The sequence below is a fragment of the Monopterus albus genome, unplaced genomic scaffold (genome assembly GCF_001952655.1).
Source record: "Monopterus albus unplaced genomic scaffold, M_albus_1.0 scaffold45.1, whole genome shotgun sequence".
Lineage (NCBI taxonomy): Eukaryota > Metazoa > Chordata > Actinopteri > Synbranchiformes > Synbranchidae > Monopterus > Monopterus albus.
In genome coordinates, this window is record NW_018127925.1 from 1,696,029 (window position 1) to 1,718,806 (window position 22,778).

General features: G+C 41.5%; 2 protein-coding genes across 7 annotated transcripts in view; one reads left to right on the forward strand and one right to left on the reverse strand.

Moving 5' to 3' along the window:
* mcamb (melanoma cell adhesion molecule b) overlaps positions 1–3,517 on the forward strand; it is a 42,793-nt gene extending 39,276 nt beyond the window's left edge. For 3 of the 6 annotated variants that reach the window (XM_020600105.1, XM_020600109.1, XM_020600110.1), the window contains one exon: positions 248–3,515. In XM_020600105.1, the coding sequence (XP_020455761.1) occupies positions 248–277 (30 nt within the window). In that variant the 3' untranslated portion in view covers positions 278–3,515. Of the gene's footprint in view, positions 1–242 lie in introns of all 6 variants that reach the window. The other 3 variants (XM_020600107.1, XM_020600104.1, XM_020600106.1) reach the window with 3 other exon arrangements.
* Positions 3,518–4,561: 1,044 nt separating this feature from the next.
* The window catches only part of cbl (Cbl proto-oncogene, E3 ubiquitin protein ligase), a 36,645-nt gene continuing 18,428 nt past the window's right edge, over positions 4,562–22,778 (reverse strand). Inside the window, exons 3-16 of the mRNA XM_020600103.1 lie at positions 21,592–21,738; positions 20,309–20,465; positions 17,958–18,079; positions 16,266–16,403; positions 15,416–15,503; positions 14,572–14,703; positions 14,176–14,394; positions 13,023–13,154; positions 11,926–12,345; positions 11,225–11,313; positions 10,874–11,080; positions 10,677–10,765; positions 9,106–9,348; positions 4,562–7,761 (exon numbers count right to left, since the gene is read on the reverse strand). Of these exons, the coding sequence (XP_020455759.1) occupies positions 7,466–7,761; positions 9,106–9,348; positions 10,677–10,765; positions 10,874–11,080; positions 11,225–11,313; positions 11,926–12,345; positions 13,023–13,154; positions 14,176–14,394; positions 14,572–14,703; positions 15,416–15,503; positions 16,266–16,403; positions 17,958–18,079; positions 20,309–20,465; positions 21,592–21,738 (2,479 nt within the window). The 3' untranslated portion in view covers positions 4,562–7,465. The remainder of the gene's footprint in view (positions 7,762–9,105; positions 9,349–10,676; positions 10,766–10,873; positions 11,081–11,224; positions 11,314–11,925; positions 12,346–13,022; positions 13,155–14,175; positions 14,395–14,571; positions 14,704–15,415; positions 15,504–16,265; positions 16,404–17,957; positions 18,080–20,308; positions 20,466–21,591; positions 21,739–22,778) is intronic.

Here is a 22,778-nt window from a genome sequence, read left to right on the forward strand (position 1 = left end):
CGGAGGAGCTGGAGGAAATGTCTGGAAAGAGGGAAGTCTGGGCATCTTTGCTTAGACTGCTGCCCCCGCGACCCGGTTTCGGATAAGCGGAGGAAAATGGATGGATGGATGGATGGAACTTAAACTGAATTGAATGATCTGATTACACCATTGACAGATTTACACATCATCCACCCAACCTCTCTCCCTCACCCTCTCTCTTTGTCTCTACGTGTATATTAATGTGTGTTTTCCCTCTGGAGTAAAGGGTGGCGAGTACCTGGACGTGCAGAAGTGAGGAGGTGACAGCAGACACACCAGTAGCTGCTCTTGTTCTTCCCTCTCAGGCTCACACCCACCGATGCCTTCAAGCTTCCACCAGAGCTCCTTACCCTAGAGCTATGTCATGGAAAAGCTCAGTCGTCAGTCAGCTAATATCTCAATAGATGGCCGAGACTCAGATTATCCCAGGCTGCAGCTTTTGCTTACTGTCCTTCACATCCAAGCACATTTCTGCCAGAATGCAACTCGAGCTTTGAGCGCTCCATGACATTTCTCTGCTAAAAAAACTTCCACACTCAACCCAAGGACAAATGTTAGAATGTAGCCTTCATTACCATAAGCCTTGTATACTGCTGATAGTCTGTAGAATTAGAGCACAGTGTTGACCAGGGACTGTTTTTTATATCTGACTTACCTCAGAAAAAACAAGCCCTGCAGAGCAGCCTAAAACTACACTGTAAAAATACATACGAGTTCTGACCCTTCTCTCAGAATTCTGAGTGGCCCTAATCCTCTTCTGTATCAAACAGGTCTTGAGCAAGTGTACATATTAGAATCTATGTATATATTTCTTTATTTAAAATAACACAATAGTAAAAAACAAAAAAACAACAACCAAAAGTAAACGACTAGTTTTTTATTTTGTGCTCTGTGGAGAGCAAGAAGAGCTTGTGTAGTTTTAGCCATCTGGTTTTTCTTGTTTTCTGTTTTGCTTAAAGGAGTAGTTTGGGATTTTTCAACTTGGTGTTAAAACAGTATTGATGTATCCCTGTATATGCAAGAATAGGTCTTCGCTGTTGTCACTTCTCTCCACACTGACCCTGAATGTTTCCACCCAGAGCGTCACTATGCTGCAAAACATTAGGAACGAGCTACTGTACGTAGCTCTAGTTCTGTTTAAATAGACTAACTTTAAAATATACTGACTCGAATTAGCTTAGGGGGACAGCTGAAGCTGCATCTGAGCCTCAGATGAACTTTGGAGTGCATGTTTTTACAGAATGAGAGCTGTGTAGTTTGTCCCTCATTTTTTGCAGCGTGGTCACATTCTGGATAGAAACATTCAGGGTCAGTGTGCACTAGAGGTGTGACAACAGACTCAGCTCATGAAACGAGATGATACTACAGGGCGAGGTGATATTTTAAGAACTCTTCAATGACAAAACGTATCACTGCAAAAAATCATATGTGTGTTAAAACACAGCAGGGAGTTGCATTTTTAAGGGACTAACATGAACACTCCGTCATTCAGTTCTGCTGCTCTGGTTCTGGTATGTACTGATATCACAAAACAGCTTTTCACCTCGGCAGTAAATAACACGTTATAACATCACGAGATCTTGTCACACCCCTAGTGTGGAGAATAAGATAAGTGACAACGACTAAGGCCTATTCTTGTGCACAGGGATACGTAAATATTGCTGTAGCACCAACTTCAGAAATCCCAAACTAATCCTTTAAGTCTGTACATGGAGATTTTTGGGATTGCGACACGTCCCGCAGTAGCCAGTTCCAGCTTTGCCCCAGAATTCAACCTTTTAGCTCTGAAAACAAACTTTAATCACACATCATTCATAGTAGTTGTTTCTTTTCTTTGCAGCTGACACTTGTCTTTACACTCTCCAGTTTATCAATGGTAAAGAAGATATTTTTGCAAAATGGGAGAATAATTTAAGGATTTGATTTGGAAGGTTTAACATTATTTGTTGTTCTCAACTTCGTAGTTTCTTTCCTTCTCAGTCTAGTTTCGAGATTTTGTATGTTTGAGTTCAAGCATTGCCAACAATCAAGTAAAAAAGTTAGATGCCTTAGAAATTACATTCAAACTCCACATTTTGTACTGTTGTTATATTTAAGGTTCAGTGCACTGACTTCTTTGTTATTATTCTTCATTGCGCTTTTGTGTTTTCTCTAATGTGAAGCCGTTGTCTTGTTTAATGTGTCTATGCCTGAATTAAGTGGATTTCTGTAGCTATTTCTTTAAGAGGAAGGATGAGCATCGAACAGCTTACTGGGTTCACGGTAAATGTGATTCACGGCATGAGGTCACCCTTATAAGGAAAAGACATTTCTGTTTAATTCATGTGTTGACTGAAACTTGAAATGATCTCAGAGACACACTGAATCCCCCTTAGACACGATGCCTTAAATTAACACCCACTCCTCATTTAAATGTTATTTCATGCCGACACACTAGTGACACGACTACTGAGGAGGGGTGGATGACTGTGACTGCATATATGCAAATTTAGTTTAAGGGCAGTTGACAACTTGGGCACTCTGCACAGTTGTCATACTTATCCTTCCAATGCACTGTTAGTTTGCTGTTTTTAAAAACTACCATATGGAAGTAAACTTCCGCTAAATATTTGAGGAAGCATAATCCACATTTTGAGCACTACTCAGCATTTGAGAGCACGCACGCACAGATTTGTAAGTGCAGAATCAGATTTGAGAGCATAGTCCAGGCCATGCATGCTCTCATTTCTTCAGTCTTCATACTCTTGAGTTCTCCACTGGAGTTGGGGGCAAAACAAGTTGTGAGTGCTCTTCAGTTTGCAAACTAAAATATGAGTGCACCCAAGCACAACTTTGTTAGAGCTGAGAGCAAGGGAGGACAGAATTGTGAGTGTACATCGTCCCTCACTCTCAAATGTGATTCTGCTCTTGCAAATCTGTATCTGCATGCGCTCGTAAATTCTGCGTTGCAATGTGAGCAGTGCTCAAAATGTAGTTAGTGCACCCTCAAACATTTTGGTGGGGATTTACTACCATACCACTGTTAAAGGGTTTTGGATGTTTGAAATCTATAAAATGTCTTTTAATGCCTTAGAGCTGTAAGATGTCAAACTTAAGCCAATTTACCAACACGTTTGTTTGAGGTTTTTGAAAATGAAACCAAATAAAGTGACTGTTCTTGGAAAAAAAACTGAAAATTTGTCTAAGTTAGACAATGAGTTTCATACAGTGCTACTTCTACCTACTTATCTTATTGTAAATGCTTAGCAAAAATCAATTCTTAACTCCATCTCAGACTGAGTTTTTTCTTTCTGCCAGTGTTTATGGACTTCTGCTCTGTTGATTTACAGGCATTTTATCACAATTTCTTAATTATTTCCCAGTAAGTTTCCCTGGAAAAAACTACTGGTGCTATTGTACTGTATTTTGGTACTAATTACATCAAAAATAGAAACGGTGTTCAGTTAAATAAATAAAGCAGGTAAATAAAGCGCTCATGCATTCAACAGGTAGACAACTATTGCATGTTCACTTTGTCTTGTCTCCTGTGGACACGAATGTTACAGCTTTAACAATATGTTTATAAACAGCACAGAGGTTTATTAAGTTGCATACAAGTTTTAAAAATAGCCAAGCTAGGACGCTGATTTGATAACCGGGCAGTCAAATCAGATTTTGTTTTTTTTAAATGCAGTTACCAAATGCATTACTGAACCTTAGAGGCCATCAGCAATGAGATATTAGCAGAAATGGAGCTAAACTACGGAACCAGTCTGGCCACTTGGTTCAGCTCTGAACATGTTCACGTTTCACAGAACCGTTTTCTAAATACACACTGTATTGTTAAGCACTCTTTGTAGCATCATTATCAAACCTCAGTTTGATCAAATCTGTACCTTCAAACCGCTTCCAGAGTCACTTCTAGTCCGGCTCAGTTTCTCATGTCTTTTTCCACTCCTGTTCGACAAAAGGTCCCTTTTCACTGCAGACATTTGGACTCCTCAAAGCAAAAAAAAAAAACAAACACAGGTGTAAATAACTTTATCACAACTCCATGCCTTTAAAGGTCCCAGTAAGCCATGTCCGTGAGTGAACATACACAACATCAGAGCTCTGGAACTGGCTTCAGTCGTCATTCATGTTTATAACTCCATCTGTGCTTTGACAAATTAAGTCATCTGTCTTAAACAGGATGCACTATTTAAAATTAAAATACCTTAGCATAAAAGTGTCCACAGTAAAACTAAAGTATCACAAGTGAATGTATTTTACATTAAAGCATTTGATAAAAATTAGTACAAAAAATTCTCTTCTACAGCGCAATAACTACACTGTTGTATAGTAAACTGCTGTTATTTTACACATTTCAGAACTACAGTAAAAATCACTGAATTCACTGTTCAATAACCTTAGTGAATTATTGAGTAACCACAATTTGCTTTGTCCTTGTAAAATATGCACTGGAAATTTAGTTTTTAGTGTGATTAAAAAAAAAAAAGAAAATCTTACATACCTGTGCTTGATAATTCTGAGTTTTTGAACATGTAGAGAGAGACTGTGATGGGTTTTGCTTATTTTATTAACAGCACTGTGCATACGTCCAAAGTGATATGAGCTTTAAAAACCATCAAAAAGACTATTCAATGACTTTGTAATGATGACAAGCGACACCGCCACATGGAACAACTGCTCCCCCTTCTGGCAGAAAGTCAAAGTACCATAACAGAGTGATTGAGGATTACAAGCATCTCTGAGGCTGAGCACTGATCTGGGACCTGGTTTATCTTTCAGGTAAGAAACCGAGGCCTGTCACAGAGTAGCACTTAATCAGGCCTGATGCGGCAGACAGAACAGATTAACATGCACAACACTGCACAAGTGCGCCTTCAGAGATCACCAGGCACAGATCAATACCTACAAACCGTCTTCAATAACAAGGCCTTGTGCTTAACATGGTGAGGATTTGAAAACATATGGCACTGCTCACCAATTATTCATACGTAAACAGAACCTTTGGAATGGGAATGCAAAAGGAAATCAAACACCCATTTTTTTCCTTTTCATAGGACTAACTTTATACAATTAGCTTTTCTTTAGAGTGACAGTATCAAAGCACAAATTGGTATACTGCCTGAAAACAAAACAACGCAATAATGACACTTTCCTTGCAAACATCAACAAAACATTGGTACAATATTGAGGATTGTGGAGCTCCCTGTCCATTACCCATCATTCAAGAAGTTTGTCAAGGCAACTAGGAACAGAAACAGATTAAACTAGATGGCCAGACAGCACAGAGATGGCTTCCAGTCAACAGATCCCATTACCCAAAATAGGCTAGGGCTGATTAGTTATTGACATGACCTCCCCAAAACTTCCTTCATATGCTGCGAGAGGTTCAAGACAATGTACCTACAAGCTCCTTTAATTTGTTACTCATTCATAGTACCTGAAAATGAAGCCATCTCTAGTCCTGCTGTGAAATAATACAAATAATGTTCAAGTTATAGTGTATTTAAAAAAAAAAAAAAAAAGGCTACCTGTGTGACTTCATTACATGGATGCTTTTGGCTACGACTCCTGGATAAACGGAGGTGAGCAGTTGCTGTCTATGCCACTCAATCTCCTCTGGTTTTTGACAGCCAGGGTGAACGCCACTTGTTTAGATTAACAACATTCCTGAGTTATTTCTTATAGGTGGCCCGAATACTGATTTCTATGTAGACCTGGGGGTGGGCCAGCAAACCCATGAGCCTACTTTTAAAAGCAAAAAGCCTCAGTACATCCCTCCCTTTCAGTGAGGAGGACTGCCCTTGGAGAAAGGGAACGTCAAAGAGAAGCATCGATCCATTACAGAATGGTTGGTTTCTATACCCAAAGCATTTTGTTTGTTTTATTACTGTTGCTGTACAGAGTCTACTTGTGGAGAACAAATTTATAAAAACTAAACTTTTCAAACACTGAAGAATCGACAGCTTGAGAGGGATTCGGGCTCACAAACCGTACTTTCAAGTATGCTACATTATGGTCTGGAGAAACACAGATGATACTGTCACTTCGAAGAAACAGGATGACATTAAAACACAATATTCACAAATGTACATTTAAGGCTTAATTGTTTAGCACTAACAATAGCAGCAGCAGTGAAGCACTTCTGAATTAATTATAATCATATTTATGACAACATTACAATAATATATTACCAAAGTAAATCAATGACAATTTTTTCTTTCGTTTCAAAATCATTGGACTGAGCTGACAGAAACCTGAACCAGCCAGCCAGTGAACAAAGACAGAATGAAAATGTTTCAGCCGCCACAGATCATACAGCACTAGCCTGTCTGGTACTGCAGGGTCGTCTACATTAGTACGTCCTCTAATAATCTCACTGCCAGGCTCTACAGCTACACTGGGCCCTGCCATGAGTTAGAGCAGTAGTACGTTTACAGAGCACGAGTCTGAGTATACTGACTGGAAATCCACATTCAGCTTGTACAGGATCAGGGGTTCGTTTAAGAGCAGGTTGTGAGGAGCAGGTCTGGCAGAGACACACACACACACACGCGCATGCTCACTTAAACATACACACACGGACACACGCTGCCATTCGACAGTCCAGACCTGAAACCATCGTCATGCTACTTTGAAAAAATACAACGTGACAAAACGGGCATGTTTTTCTACAAAAAGAAAAAAAGTACCAAAGCGATGTGGTTTTCAAAGGCCGTAACAGGCTGAATTAATCAGAAAAAAGCTCAGCTGCATGTCCTCTAAACAGCTGCTGAACAACATGTCCTAGAGTGAGGAAGACACCCCAACTCTTCCGCTCCCTTATAAGCACTTCTCCAGTCTGACAGAAAGGGCCAAACCCCCTTTAATCTGGTCCCCGTCTACCCATACTGCTTGTACCAACAGTGACCTTCAAAGCTGAAATCATTTTCACATACTGTATATGCACATATTGTATATATTACACACATTTAATAGATGTATATTTATTCATATATTAAATTCTCATATAGACATACATTTTTAGTTTTATTTGTGAGGTGTTGGTTACATTTTCAGCAAGAGGCTTTGACATGAAAATTAAGAATGTCTTTCCAGGATTCCTATGAAAAGTCTTGTGTTGTGGTGTCCCATCAATGTTGCACAGGTGTTCAGTCAGTCGCACAGAGGCTTTCTTGAGAACAAAGAGGCCTGCTGTAGCAGTTTTAAAAAGGCCAGACACTGTTGAAAGCGCATGGAGTGCAGGGTGCAGAGACCCAGAGATGCTGTGAGCTAGCTGGAGTAAAAGCCAGTTAAAAATCCACTGGGGCGTAGGGCTAGGGCGTCAGCCAGCACCGGAGGTGGTGCTGCAGGCAATGGGCTTTGGGCTTTGGGCTGGCCTGTGCCAACCTAAACCCAACCAGGTTGGGCCAAGCTAGGGCGAGAGAGCAAACACTAGAGTGGCACAAGGAGTGTGCTATGTAAGAATATGCGCACTAGAGGGAATAGACACAAACTCACGTAGGATATTTTTGGCCATTTCAATATTGTTCTGTGCAATCATCAGTGCTTTCTGGATGTCCTGGTAGGAGTATCCCTGACTCATGAGGTGCTCGATCTCACTAGTGATTTGGGGGTTGGCTTCTCCTCCTGTTGCCCCACTGTTAGGTGGAGCAGGGACAGGTGGGACAGGGCTATGTCGACGCTCCGAGCTGATTCGTCTGGGCAGGGGCTTTGGAGGTCTCTCTGGTGCTTCGCCCGGCTCTGAGAAGGCTAAAATAATGGGGAGAGAGAGTCAGTACACCTTTAAAAGGGTCTAGAACATGCTCTAGCTGGAATTAAACAGCGTAACTTCCAAAAGGTCAATATATGCTGGTCAAGGTGAATGAACCTTTACTGTAATGGAAATAATTTGAAAACAATCCTGATCTCTGTAATTAGACATCTAAGCAAAATGCACACCGAGTTATAGGTTGTCACAGGTCCACTCGGCTCTGAGGACCTGAGACACGACCCAGGATCAAGAGTTACACTGGGTCCAAATTGTGATCTGTCTAATCAGGCCATAGTGACCTTGGGAAAAAATGAGGTGGATCATATTAACTGATTGATCATCATGCTGCTGCCAATGTTCGTCCTCTCCTTCTGTTCTTGAGTCAACCACATTTAAGATCAGGTCCACTTATCCTCAAGTCTGGGTTGGGTCTGGCTATGCTCGTGTCGCCTTTGGATCAGATCTCTGTTTTTTGAAAATTTATCTATGCACATGTGGTTCTAGCAGGCTTTCCATGGGTCTGTTTTGGGTCGGGCCTCAAGTTTTGGACCCATGAAGACCTCTACACAAAGTATTTGTCTGAGCTAAGATAAGTGTTTTTTTAAATTCAAACTACATGGTGAACTGGTTGACATTTCCACTGCAGTGACCTTTAATAAAGCACTCATGAAGAGCCCAATTATGATCTTAGAGCTTGCCAGCTCCACTGAGAGCCACTTAACTGGTCCTCAGATACAAAGAGTCTTTAATGGAACAATCAGACACCTGGCATTCACCACTGGCAGTAAATGTCAGCTTGCTGCAGACAAAAGCAGATTACTCTGAGAAATAAAAAGCTGTCTCATAAATAAACAAAACTTTTAAAGCTGTGGCATGCACTCCCAAAAGGTTTCAGCATTAGCACTATCAACCAAGTTCTTATCATCAGGATGGAACTGAAGGGCTCTCGATAATTACAGGTCTTTATCCATTCATTCAAGTAACTTTTCAACTACGATTCATCAGAAATCGCAATTTCTGTTGGCAAGGAAGGACCTGTACAAAAAAAAAAGCTGCTGCTGTCAATTTTTACATCCAAGCAACTTTATGAAACAGACACATTTTCCATTCTTGTCAAATGGTATGACACCAACAGTGTATAAAAGTATGATTTTTAAATGTCAGGCCTCTGGATATCCTAAAGATATGAGGCTATTTAAACTACAGTAAAAAACTAAATCTGTCATGAAATGCCTTGTTGTTAATTACTCCATAATATGGGGGTATTTTTACAGGCTACATGTAAATATAACTAAATGCTCAGAACTATCACTACCACTGTACAAAGGGCCAAGTATACTTACATGCTGCAGCGCCAGCATCTGCTTCTAAAGAGTGGCGACTGAAAGCAGCTGTGGATGATGAGCATGATGAGGAGGATGAAGATGAAGAAGCTGAACCCCCTAGTTCGGAAAAGGTCCGTCGAGCTGGCGGCATTGGCAGCCGGGGCTTTGGAAAGTCATAGCCATTTTCCTCTTCTTCTTTGTCCTCGGATGTCTGGTCTCTGGGCCCGTTGGTTGTTGCCAGAGGGGGCAACTCTGAATAGTCTGGCAAGGATGGAAAACAATGGGTTAGCACTGCAGTATATGCACTCTATGTGTGACTAAACAAGGATTCCACATCTTCCTAGTTTCATTCATCAACACAAATCATTATACAAACATTGTCAGATGACTCACAACTGTAACCAGAAAAAAAACAGCTTAAAAAGAAAATTAAGGGAACACTTAATCACAGTATAACACCAAGTCATTTACACTTCAGGGATATCAATCTGTCTATTCAGAAAGTGACTGTGAATCAGTTTCACCTGCTTTGGTGCAAATGAAAGTGACAACAGGTGCAATGGAGAGGCAAAAGCAAGACAATCCCCAAAAAGGAAATAGTTTTCCATGTGGTGGCAACATGCTCTCTCCTTATCCCTCCTGACGGACTCTTCTCAAGGTTTGTGTTTTGCTAGTGTCCTTGTCACTACTGGTAGCATGAAGCAGTACCTGCAGCCCTGTCAGGTTGCACAGGTAGTCCAGTTACTCCAAGATGGCACCGCCATACATGCAGTCACAAGATTTGCTGTGTCTCCAAGCACAGTCTCAGGAGCATGGAGGAGAAACAAGGAGACCGCCCATTACACCAGGAGAGCTGGACAGGGCCATAGAAGGGCAACAACCCAACAGCAGGACCTGAAGGAGCACCATGAGAGCCCTACGTGACCTGCAGCAGGTGTCTACTGGTGTGCATGTTTCTGAGTAAACTGGCAGAAACTGACTCCATGAAGGTGGCATGAAGGCCTGACGTTCCACAGTACAACCTGAGCTCACAAACCAGCACTGTACAGCTCGAATGACATTTGCCAGAGAACACCAGAACTAGCAAGTCCTCCAATGCGCCCCATTCTCTTCACAAGTGAGAGTAGGTTCACACTGAGAACCTATGGGATATTATGTATTGGTGATGTCGGATGCACTAAGTACCAACCACAGACGTTTTGTTCTGAACAAATTATACAATGTACATTAGTAAAGGTTTTCAAATTGAATAATTCGTTCATCAAGATCAGATGTGTGATTAAAGTGTTCCCTTAACTTTTTGGAACAGTGTATAAGTCACACTCATGTCAACACAGTAGGTTTATTTTGTCCAGATGCTGCGGAACATAGTCAAACTAAAATTCTAAAATTCTGATTGACTGGCTCCTCTCGGTGCTGTTCCACCAGCAGTTAATTTTAAAATAGAGATAACGCAAATCTCTGCAGGTAGTAGACAGAAAGGGCTGTAGCACAGAGGTTTAACATAGTATACATCAAAGTGACTCATGCAGTTCATCTAAGCTGTCCTCATCCACCCGAACTCACTATGTACAAAGCCTGGTGAATACCTGAATCTCTAGCTTGTTGTGACCTGGCCTGGACGTTGTACATAGCTTCATACATTTGTGGTCCATCCTCTAGTTCAGCCATAGTCAGCCTACAACCACAAGCAATAATAAAACAATGATTACAGATATAGTACTGCACAAAACAAAGTAATTTAAGACGTGTTGCTGGAAGGGGATGCACCGAGTGTTTTGAATACCGTGAGTTGAGTGTGAAGGCTTGGGTCTGTGTTTGGAGTGCTGAAAGAGACTGAGGCTGGGGGGGCCTCGGGACTGGTGGGGTCTCCCCTGCAGGTGCTGCTGTGATGGGGGGCAGGACAGGGCGAGACGAGGGGACCATGTAATCCGAATCCTCCTCGCTGTCACGTGCCTCCTCACCTGTCACTGGCCTGAAGGCTGAAGGTGGTCTGAGAACAAACAGCCCAAGAATACTTATGGTATCATGTGCTATCTGTGCCTTTATTGAATGTTTTTAACAAACTGATCTGCACTTGCTAAAATGATGTCATTTTAATGTCATGTAATGTCACTGTAGTGCCAGTGCAACGTACCTGTTTGCCAGTGAATAGATAGCATTGGCTGAGACTGAGGGCTTGACTTTGGGGTTGTCATAATCTTGAGAGGTTCCTGTGGCAAAATTCTGGAAAGGAAGCAGGAGGTGAAATCTCAGAAACTTTAATTATTTGACGAATATATTCACTATCAAACTCTAGAAACCAAATACCAGTTACTGTATGTCAAAGGAATTGTTCTTTATTTTGGAAAATATGCTCAGTGGAGTTACATGAAAAGACTGATGCTACTCTTGCTGCTACCCTCACTCATGAATGCTAAGATTATCTAAAACCCCGCTGCTGTAGGTTTTATTTAACATCCTAACTCTATGTGTAGTTCTCAAAATGTGAAACTATTCCTTGAGCACCCTGTCAAAATGTTATTCTAATGCCAGTGAGACAGCAGGGCCAAACTCATGGGAGCAATGTGGACTTTACAAACATTAACAGAGACAATGAATGCACATTTCATCTCATGTCACTGCTGTAAGCGATCCAACAGTGGCTGTGCAGCGAGTGACTGAGCTACAGAAACTGTACAATATACTGGTTTATTAGAAGACGGTGCCACATTTGTTCTTTCAGTTGCTTTATGTGGATAGAGCCTAGTAAAGTATTATGTGTTTCTAACTCTAGCCAATGAATACACATCAAACCAAATGGAGGCTTAGTGTGTGGTGTTTTGTGATTCCTCTGACCAGCTGGTGATCCAGACTGAGGGAGCTGTTGTTCTTCTGTGAGTCTGAGCGGGCGTCCAGAGCTGAGGGCAGTGCTAAGGGGAGGGAGTGTCGGTTGGAGAGTTCCCTGACACCTGCTCGAATGTCCACTCCCAGACTGGACACTTGGGTGGATGAGGAAGATGAGGAGGATGACGAGGAAGAGGAAGTGGGGGCCTTGGGAACAGGCCTGTAGTTCCAGTCAGGCAGGGTCCGGTTTGGAGGTGTAGGAGGGAGCTTATCTCGAGAGGGCTCCCCGGGAGTGCATGGTAAGGGCCGCCTCTGCAGACGTCCGTCAGAAGCTGTCCCAGCTGTGTGGGGGCGGTCTGGAGGAGGAGGAGGAGGAAGATCCCTCAGTGCTGGGGGGAGAGGAAGCGGCTTGTCTTTGTGGAGAGAAGCTGCCTGGAGGCGAAAAACAAAGATGGAGGGAGCTCATTTAGACTTCACACAATATTGATGTGTAAAAAAAACCCCAGCAACAACAACAATAACCCTGCACTGTTACACTATTCTCTGTGCTGAAAATAATCCATTTATCAACAAGATCACAGTGTGATCACAGATGTATTCGTCATCATAATCAGCTATATACATAATTTAGATAACTCCACCAAGACAAATTGATGTTTCTCATCTGCAGACAACTCCAGCTTCTAGTTTCTATTTCACCACATCTGAACAGAACAATGTGGTAATATCAATGTTTGAGTGATTGGAAATCCACAATTAGTTATATGCACAACACAAAATATTCATTTCAACACCTTACTTCTGTCAAGGCTGTAATAAGTGTAAGCATCATGTCAACAACAAAGCAGGTTTACACGAAACATCATTCTCAGATTTCAGTCCGGGTTTATTCTCTGCTTTGACTCCATGGATACAGTGCAAAGCTATGAACCAGCTGCACAGCAAAATGCTGTTTCCATCTAGACTAGATGTGCACTGGACAATCATAATACATACTGAGGATGATGTGCAACTGAAAGATGGAAACACCTTGGCCCAAGTTTTATTTTAATCATCATCTCTTGCCTCAACAGGGTGTTAACATGGTTGTGTACAGTATGTTCAGTTACCTTAGTGGTGACCCCTGGGCTGGAGGCGCCAGGGGGGTTGGGAGGTCTGTGTGGTACCAGGTCTAGTCTGGGTGGCACAGGAGGAAGAGAGGACTGAGGAGCACCTGACATGGGTGATGGGGGGCGCTCCACCTGGATCACAATCACAGTAGCACAGCACAACACATGATCAAATTCTGCTAAATGGGAAATGTTTTTGCACAATCAGCTGTTACCCTGTACATGATACACATGATGAATGCTGTTGCCAGTCTAAACTTCAGCTAATATTACTCACCCACATTGTTTTTTTAATGTAAGCCGAGCTTTGTTGTGTATAGACTGAGAGGAACACATGAGACTAGTTCTTTTCATTTCATTTCTCTTTAAATGTCTAAGTCACCTTTATGGCAGTTGTTACATTTTATTTAAATAAAAAAAAAGAACAAGCATTTTTTGTCTGTCTGTTGCCTGATTAGAGGAACCTGTCCAACAGAACTGTTGTCTAATGTGTTGAATTACAAATCAACACCACATCAAATTACAACTTCAAGATTTAATTTCTTCAGTTTTATCAATAAATAAATTCACCAAAATTATTTCAAGACCAAACACTTAAACTATAGCAGCACAAAATATCTACAGTATGAACATTTAAAGAAAGACTCAAGGAGGAGATAGAGGCAGGGTCAGCAATCAAAGGCAAAGAAATTCTAGGGACCACATCAAAGTGCGTGTGTGATCTCAGACATGCACCCACTCTACAAGCAGACTAATGCACAGTGTTTCTCAGAGGTACATAAAAAATGTAGGCTGGGAGAACACTCCTCATATCAAATAACGAGAGGCACACAAAAAGCTGCTTCGCCTTGGCACAGTGGAAGATAGAGATGAAAGACTTGAGATGATATGAAACGTGAACATGAAGCCCACAGGAAGTGGAAAGTGCAAGGCGGGGAGTGTTTCATCTGTACAGAGATGGGTCTCTCAGAAAAATGAAGAGGACAGTAGGAACCCATGAGGTGGACTGAGGGTGTCAAACTGACTAAGCCAAGCACCTTGCTGTTTAATCAATGGAAGATACCTGATCATCTGACTCTATCATGACTGAAAGCTCTGAGAAAACCAAGTTAACTTTTGTTTCAGTTAAGTCTAGGTTCTTACACAAGCTTACCTTAGTGCAGGCAAGTTTGGTCATCATGAGGTGGGGGTCTTCAAGTCTGTCATCATCATCATCATCATAGCTGGGTGATGGAGCACCCTCAGCCCCATAACTGCCCCTGCAGGAGCCCCCACTGTTGTCCTTGGGGTCAAAAGGATCCACGACAATAGGCTCTGTACCCTTAATCTCACAGCGACAGAAGGGACATCCTGTTCCCTGACCCTCGGACTCCTGTAACAGGCAGAAAGGCGGCTGCATTAGTGCACAGAGATGAAAGGAGCTTATGTGCCTTTATGTCTTTTACACGTCTACAGAGAAGAGCATTTCTCATCTCAACAGATATGAGTTATGACACTTAACTTGGAGCAACCCAACCCACACAAACCCCTTGCATCTGCCTACTCATACCTGCCAGGCAGTGAGGCAGGAGGTGCACATGAGATGACCACAGGGCTCAATCTTCACATCTTTGTCATTCTCAGCACAGATCTTACACAGCTGGAAAGTGGAACCCATCTCACAGTACAGCTCATATTGCTCCTGAGGGGAAGAAATGAGACAGCTATGTGCTTGATAAACACAGAGTAACATAAGATGCTGAGATCATTTTATTGTAGAAGAGCCTAGAAGAATATGGAGCAAAGTTAAACTGTAGGGGCGTATTTTTACTTATAGTCCTATGTTCAGGCAAAGGCTGGTCATACACACCTTTACAAAACTCTGAGACGATGTGCAAGTCTGACAAGATGGACCGTTTAGGAAACACCAGCTTGGATATTCTTTCACAAAATTTCACAGTTTACGTTTATGCATCTTGCTCATTTAATGTGTTCGCCAAAGTGATGAAATAAAGCACAGACAGATGGTTTTGACATGCATGAAATGTTTAACAACGCTGCAAATTTCTGTGCACTAACACACTCACTGCATTTACTAGCATATTTTATTAACCACAGCTGTACTGCAAAAATGATTCATCCAGTTTATTAGGACCTTGCTTAAACAGAAGTCAAATGACACCAAGTACTAAGTCTTTGGTTAGTCAGCTAGTACATAACCTCAACTAACTCACTCAGTTCCTGTATGGGTTTTTATCATGTCTTCTACTTCTGCTTCCTTTTGGTCATGCACTGGTGTTTCATTTTTTTCCTCTGACATCGTTCCTATACTATGTCCACAATAAAATACCAAACAACAACATGAACATATAATATATTGAATAGTGAAGAAGCGTTCTAAGAAGCACACTGACCTGTGTGACTTTGATGTGGTCTTGAGGCGAAGGCTCACACAGCCCTGTCAGGTCAGGGTTTTGAGTCCGGCCATCAGGAAATAAATAGCTGAAGAAGCAGAAGAAGATAAAAATAGAAGGTATGCACAGGAAGTATGCTCGGGTATTCTGACAGATTTACATTTAAATGTTATCATCCTCATTAGTTAGTATGATTACACTGCATGTATGCCTAACAGGATACAGTAGTAAAAACATCTGTTCAAAAATTTCATTCAATCTGGCAACATGTTTTAATTATATCACCAAGCTGATACGTCACTATTTTACAAATGGCTCAGATGCTGTAATTACCATTTGATAAACGTTTTTAGATGCAGGCAATTTAACTGCATAGGCTGTCCCAGTTTATGTCAGGATTTGATTACAGGTTGGGACGTGCCAGCTTCAGCTTTCATTAAACAAAAAGAATCAACACTGGCATAAAAACATGTGTGTCAAGCCAGCCAGCTAAACCACTGACTGAACTGCACATTAGAAACCAACAATTCTGTTCTGGCCGTGATAACCCTGGAACAGTGAGAACAAGCAATATGATATGGCTGGATTGGTTTAAAGCTGAAAGGCAGATTCAATCGCGGGATGCAAAACAGAGCTGCATAGCATGCGAAGATGAATAATTTGTGGGAAGAGGGGAGGAAAGAAAAAAAGAGAATCCCATGTATGGCAGGATGTTTGACTTTTAGATCATTTATTAAAACTGCATCAAATGAGGCCAGCCACAGAGAGACTGAACAGCAGATCAGAGTTCCACATGAAAGCCCCCAAGAAAATGACAGATGTGTGCTAAACAAAATGCTAGAGGACTTACAATCCTTCCCTGAAGCCATCTATAAGGGCCTGGAAAAGGGGTTTATTGTGGGGAATGGTCTGCAGTATGTTTCCATCTCCTGTCACGTAGCCGATGGCCCACTGGCCCAGCCGTGTACAGCTTAGTCGGAAGATGTAACTGGGGAAAGAGAAATGAGAAAAAAAAATAAGATCTGCTCATGTTATGTCAAAAAGGCAGATTTTATTACATTGAAGAAAGGAAAAAAAAAAAAAACTAGACAAATAGACAGGAAACAGTTTCTGTATGAAACACATTGTTCCAGGATGCACATATTTTTTAATGATCCAAAACAAGACCAAATGCACATACTGTATGTAGGCTAAACTATTGATGGAAATAAAAAAACATTTGTAGCCTTGAGTTTATTGTGAAGACAAAACCTAATACAGAAAGATGATTCACAGACAAGCCTCTACTTGCCAAAATAAATATCCACGCAACTGCATGGTGCATATCTGAATATTAACACTGTAGTAGTGCGACAATGCTGTGGTATGACTGGGCGTGCTTTTATCACCAACAGGAGGTGAAGAGGGGACTTTGGAACGCTCCGTAATGCCTAGTCGGTGCACCTATTTACAGTCAGGTAAGTTGGTTTGGAATAGATTATAACAAAGCTGCTGATGCTCATAAGACAGACGGGCAACTCAGAGAGGCCACATACGCAAGTCTGGCAAGACATGGGCCACTCAGTATCCAACATTTCCTGCCTGTGCACTTAAGCTGACAAATGTGCAAGAGAAAATGACTGAACTCAAAAAAAAGAAATCAGCTCTAGAGGCTATTGACTTCCTATGCATTGTTAGCCCATTAGCAGCATTCACAGACAAGCAGGAGAGCATTGAAATGTGATTAAGGTATGCCAGAAAACAAACAAACAAAAAAAAAACATAAGAGCATCACAATCAACCTTAATTAACACCAACTTGTCTTTTAGGGTTTCCTCGTCACTGACAAAACAGAATTGAGTCCAGTGATACAGCACAAGAGGAAAAAGAAGTTTTGGTAATAGCCTCAGTGTTTAACTTCAAAGTGGAACGCCTGCTGTATCACCACTAGAAACTGATTACTCCTGACAGTGCGCTGTAAATAAAAGTGTCACAAGGCTACACTCATCAGCCAGTAACTGCTCAGATATCTACACGGCCCTACACAGGCCAGGCTTAAACAGTAACATCAGCTTTCTGCATACAATCAGGCTATTGATGATAGGTACCAGTGCCATGCTGCCCTGGGGCCTCCGCACACAACCCTGCACACACATGCACGCCCACCGTAGCATAAATGGTATGTGTAACTGCCACCAAGACTGTACTTGTGCTCCATATGTTACTGTCTTAATTCAAAGCCAAATCTTAATCATTTGCACTTACATTATATGTGTGCGTTTGCAGCACTAGTCACTTCTGTAATAATGATGATTTGATTATGGACATTACACAAAAACAATCCTGGACAAGGATGAAAATAGAGCTACAATAAACCCGTTTCCATGCAGCTGTAAAAAGACGTGATGTGTCTCACTACGCTCCAGTAGCAGAAATAAAAGTGTGTTGCTCCCACAGAGAAAGAAATGTCACCAAATGAGAGCACATCTTGTGTTTAGACAGCAGGTTGATTTAGGCTACATTACAGGGTGTGTGCCTGAGTGCGTACATGTGTTTGTCTCACCTTCCAGGCTTGTGGATGAACTTCTGCAGACGTGCTTTGACCTCATCATAGGTGAGGAAGGCCATGTATCCTGGGTGTGTAACTGCCAAGCTGTTCCAGTTCCGCAGCAGGGATGACCAAGGCTAAACACACACAAGCACGCAAGAGAGGCAATGATGTGTGAGTGAATGCACACAAAAACCATATGAGCAGAGAAATGGAAAAATATAGAGCATCATGGATGATGCTGAAACAGCTTTTTAGCAAACAGAGGTGTAGTTTACAATGGCCATTTCAACCTGGGTCACACAATGCTAATAAGGTCCTTTGGGCAGGATTTGCAGCACTTAAAACAGCATGCAGCTCTTTTGATACCATCAGGAGCCTAAGAAGGAGGATGGATAAATGGTCACTAGCACACTGCTTCTCATACCGTATATAAAAATGGCAAAAGCCCATTTCACAGCTGTTTTTTTTTTTTAATACAGACTGCTTAACCCAAATTGCACCAAGACAACCTAACAACAACGGCAGAAGACTTTTGAATTAAAAATGCAAATGAACTCGTACTAGTCCACAGCATGCTAACTGAGTGTGATAGCGAGTAGGTGGTTCTGCAGTCGCTCTCACCAGTCTGTCTGGTGTGTGAAAGGAAGTAGAATTAACACATATGACACTGAAAATGAGGTGCAGAAGTCATGGCCACAGTTAGAGCCGCAAAACAATTCATATGTGAAAACATGTTTTTTTTTTTAGGCTAAATAAAAGGAGGGACTGTTCTCATTCTCTGTAGCTTCACCATATTTGTCCAAATTTAATATCTGTTGGTTATTTATACTTTTTGCACACAGGAAATAAGCCAACACTGTCTGACTCACCATTAGACTGTATCTCCACTAGCTTCAACCCTTTAGTGTAACATGATCACAGAGTAGCTGGGTTATTAAACAGAGGCGTGCTGAGTAATGTAATATCTAATGACTGGACATTTATTAATTAGCTGCAACTTACTGTCTGTTAAGACAGTAACTCACCGTTGTTTACAGTATATGGTTTACAGTTCACTATGGAAAGTGTCAACTTCCCATTATTTAGCCTGAATGTACTGCATGACATGAGACAGCTGAAGGGCTGTTAATGCCATAAAGAAAAAAAAAAACGTCTATCACCCCCGGCCAAGCTGCATATCACGAACAAAGCTTAAAATGGCCACACACTCACTTCCTCTTATGAATACACGGGCATTAAGAGGAGGACTTTTCTCTGTATGAGGGAGTGTCATAGGAAATGTCTGTAATCTGTTTAGTCTTCATTAAGCCTGTCGGTGCCCTGCACACAAGTAGCCAGGGATAATGTCACTGAGGGAATAAACACCACACTGCTGCATATGAGCTATGATCCAAGTGGTTTCACATCATGCAAACTGCATGGTATAAAATGGTTTTCATTTGGTGCAGTCAATTAAAATGCCAATATAAATGCCAATGTAAATTGTTTGCATGTCATACTATAGATAGGTCCTGAAGAGATGAACCCGCTTTCTGCCTTCCCCTTCTTCTAGACTTTCTATTTTTTCTTTCAATCCACCCTCCTTTCTCCTGCTGCTTCACTCTATACTGACGAGGACAAGGAGCTTCTGAAGTGCTGTGCAGCACCTGCACCACCATAAATATAAACTAACATACCCAAAATGAAATGCTTGGCTGCTTTTAGCCCTCACCACAACTCCCAGAGCATGTGCAGTGTTCTCATAGTGTGGTTTATCAATTACAAAGTTGAGTCAGAGTTTGGCAAAGTAAAACAACAAACTGATGACATACCAACACTCAACAGTCCTAGAGTGGAGACGTAGTTAAATTCCTGTCTAGGGATTTATTACTGATAGTTTGTCATTCATCTACCAGAAAAAGGACAACCTCAGGAGGTGCATATATAATGGTAACTGTCCTAAAGTAGGATCTCATTGCAACTCTCAAGCTGGAGAACACACACACACGACCTTGTGAGGAAACAACATGAAGGACAGAATAATAGCCAAACATTTTGATTTGTACTGTGCACACAGGGTGAAGGAAAATTTCAGCTTCAGTACAAATAAATCAGCAGGCATCTTCCTAAAAGCTGATATAGTTAACCTAAAAAAAATTAAAAAAAAAGTGGCAAATGAGTTTAAGTTCAATATGTGCTGCTCAAATGAAATTCGTTTCCTTCGCTCAGGCTAACAGACTGCTATGAACCAGCCTCTATTTCTTCTGCCACTCTCTTTCTTTGTACATTTCTTCACTGATTAACTCATGAGGAACTGACAACACAGGGAGAAAGGTGACGGGTGTGTGTGTGTGTGTGTGTGTGTGTGTGTGTGTGTTCATTACCTGGAATAGCCTGGTGAAGATGTCAAACTCAAATACAGAGATATAGTCATTGCAGGTGAGGTCTATGGTGGACTTGAGGGCCATGGCCTCCAGTCCAGAGCTAATGGGATGAAACTCATGGAGAGACTGACGGAACACCTTCCAAGGCACGATGGTCCTGTAACACAAAGCCACACTGATGATGACACGCCCCTGGAAAAATGTTGATGCAGAATACCTGCACGCTGCCTTGTAGCAATCCATGGCTTCATAAAGGTGTGGTGACAGTTTTGAGTTTAACTGTGTTTACTTGGCCTGCTTCTTCCATACATTACAAGCAGTTAAGTAACCAGTACCTGCATCTAATACACCATCAGAAATGCATACATGTACTGCATTTCTCTTCCAAAAGTTAAATAATGATCCATATGCAACAAAAAGCACATGCAATTTAGTACTCCCAGATATAGGATCATTGGTCACGAATGCCAACCTGATGTGATCTTTTAAAGAAATAGCTACAACAGATATGCAATGAGAAATCATTTCAATGCATTGAGGCCCACACTTGAAAAAATACTGAACTTAGAAGTTTCTCTAATGGTGGTCACAGTGTTGCTGCTAAAGATACAGAGCACACCATTGCAAGATAAATAGTGGAAATTTATATGCACTTACTTGATACTGGGAAAACCCAGCTATCACAGTGTGGATCACCATGTGGTTTGCTTATTTTTGTATGACCGCACTTGTCTTCCATCTGACTTTAATGTGTCCACTTACCGATTAACCAAGTGTGATGGTATAATACAACCATCTGACTTTAATGTGTCCACCTCTGATTAACCAAGTGTGATGGTATAATACATGCACTCTCATCGCTGGATATCTATTTGGCTTCTGTCTGTTTGTGAGTGTTCTTAACTGATATTGTATTACTATACTTTTATTGCTGTAGCACTTTGTGCTCTTGAGCTGGAAAGTGCGGTGCAAATAAAGATTATTATTATTATTATTGTTTACATGTCAAGGATGCAAAAAGACATTTTTATTCAACGGACCTCTTTGTTCAATAACACAACCACCGTCTCAGAGAAGATATTTTCTGTGTCTACTGTGAAAAAAAGAAACAGGTGCTCTCAGATATTGTGTATATTCTCTTAGAGTACTAGCTTCTAATTAAGTGAGTGAATTCAACTCATGTTCTTGGGAACAACCTGTAAGGGACCTCATAGGGTTCCAATGTGGAACTACTGGAGAAATATAATATTCTTTGTGTAAAGTAAATACATGACTGGACTCACTTGTCTCCAAAGGCACGCCTCCAGAACTCAGCAGCATCCGCCTTGGTGATGCGGAAGTTGTCGCCTTGAAACAGGCCATTGGGGAAGATGGCCTTAAGCTCAGCCAGCATGTGGCTGAAGATCAGCGACAGCTTGGTGAGGTTCCGCCTGCACAAGTCAAGAGTGGAGGGCCGAGTGTGAGATCACTATCACTGCACTGTTCTGTGTATAGTTATTAGCTTGATAAAGAATTACTTATTACAGAGGGGCGACAGAGAAAAGTGACAATGTAATAGGTTCTGATAACGCTGATTAGTTTACATGATAAGGAAAACAATAAGACTGACGAAATAGTGAAATAATATGTAAATATCTCCATAATAAAAATGTGCAACAAGCATGATATATTCAGCCATCTGTGTCAATGCAAAAGATGCAGTGATGCAAAGTGGCTGACTGGCAGCGACACACAACTGAACTTCCTAAAAGGTTCTGCAAACAAATGTGTATTATATGTTATATGCATTTATTTATTTTTTTTTTTACTTCTACACTTGCTTTCCAAAACATACCAAAGTGAACAAGAGCTGAGTGACATTGCTTGGCTCCCCCCCCACCAAAAAAAGGAGATAACACAGCAGCGTGCACAGACACACAAACAATCATATAGTGACTGAGATGTAGAGGCTAGAAGATCCTATTAAGGCTCTCCTTTTCTTGTTGCAGAAGCTTCATCAAAAGGGAGAGAAGAGAGGAAAGGACAGGAAAAGCGGAAGAAAGGGAAAATAAAGGTGTCAGAATAAGGAAGATGAGGAGAAGAGTATATAATTCAGGAGAAGAGGGTGCAAAAAAATGAGGAGAAAATAAGAGAATGAAGACCTCACCATACCCAAGGACCCCTTCACAGCTTTAGAAGCCTTAGGCAGCACAGGGGGAGATTGTGTTTGGCTGCTGGGCAGGGTGAATTGACATGCACAAGGGACAGCAATGAAAGCGTGGCTACATCGCAGCTGCCACACACTACACTACGCACTATGAGTGGAGAGAGGGGGAGGGTGCAAAGACTGAGGAAGGAGGACAGTGACGGAAAATGGATGAATAGATTAGTGTACATTGAGACCAGGCCAGAATAGACCTGTGCTCTTTAGGATGACAGTTCATCTCAGTGAGGGTAGACAAGAATCTGAAAGAGAAAATGCAAAGCTTGC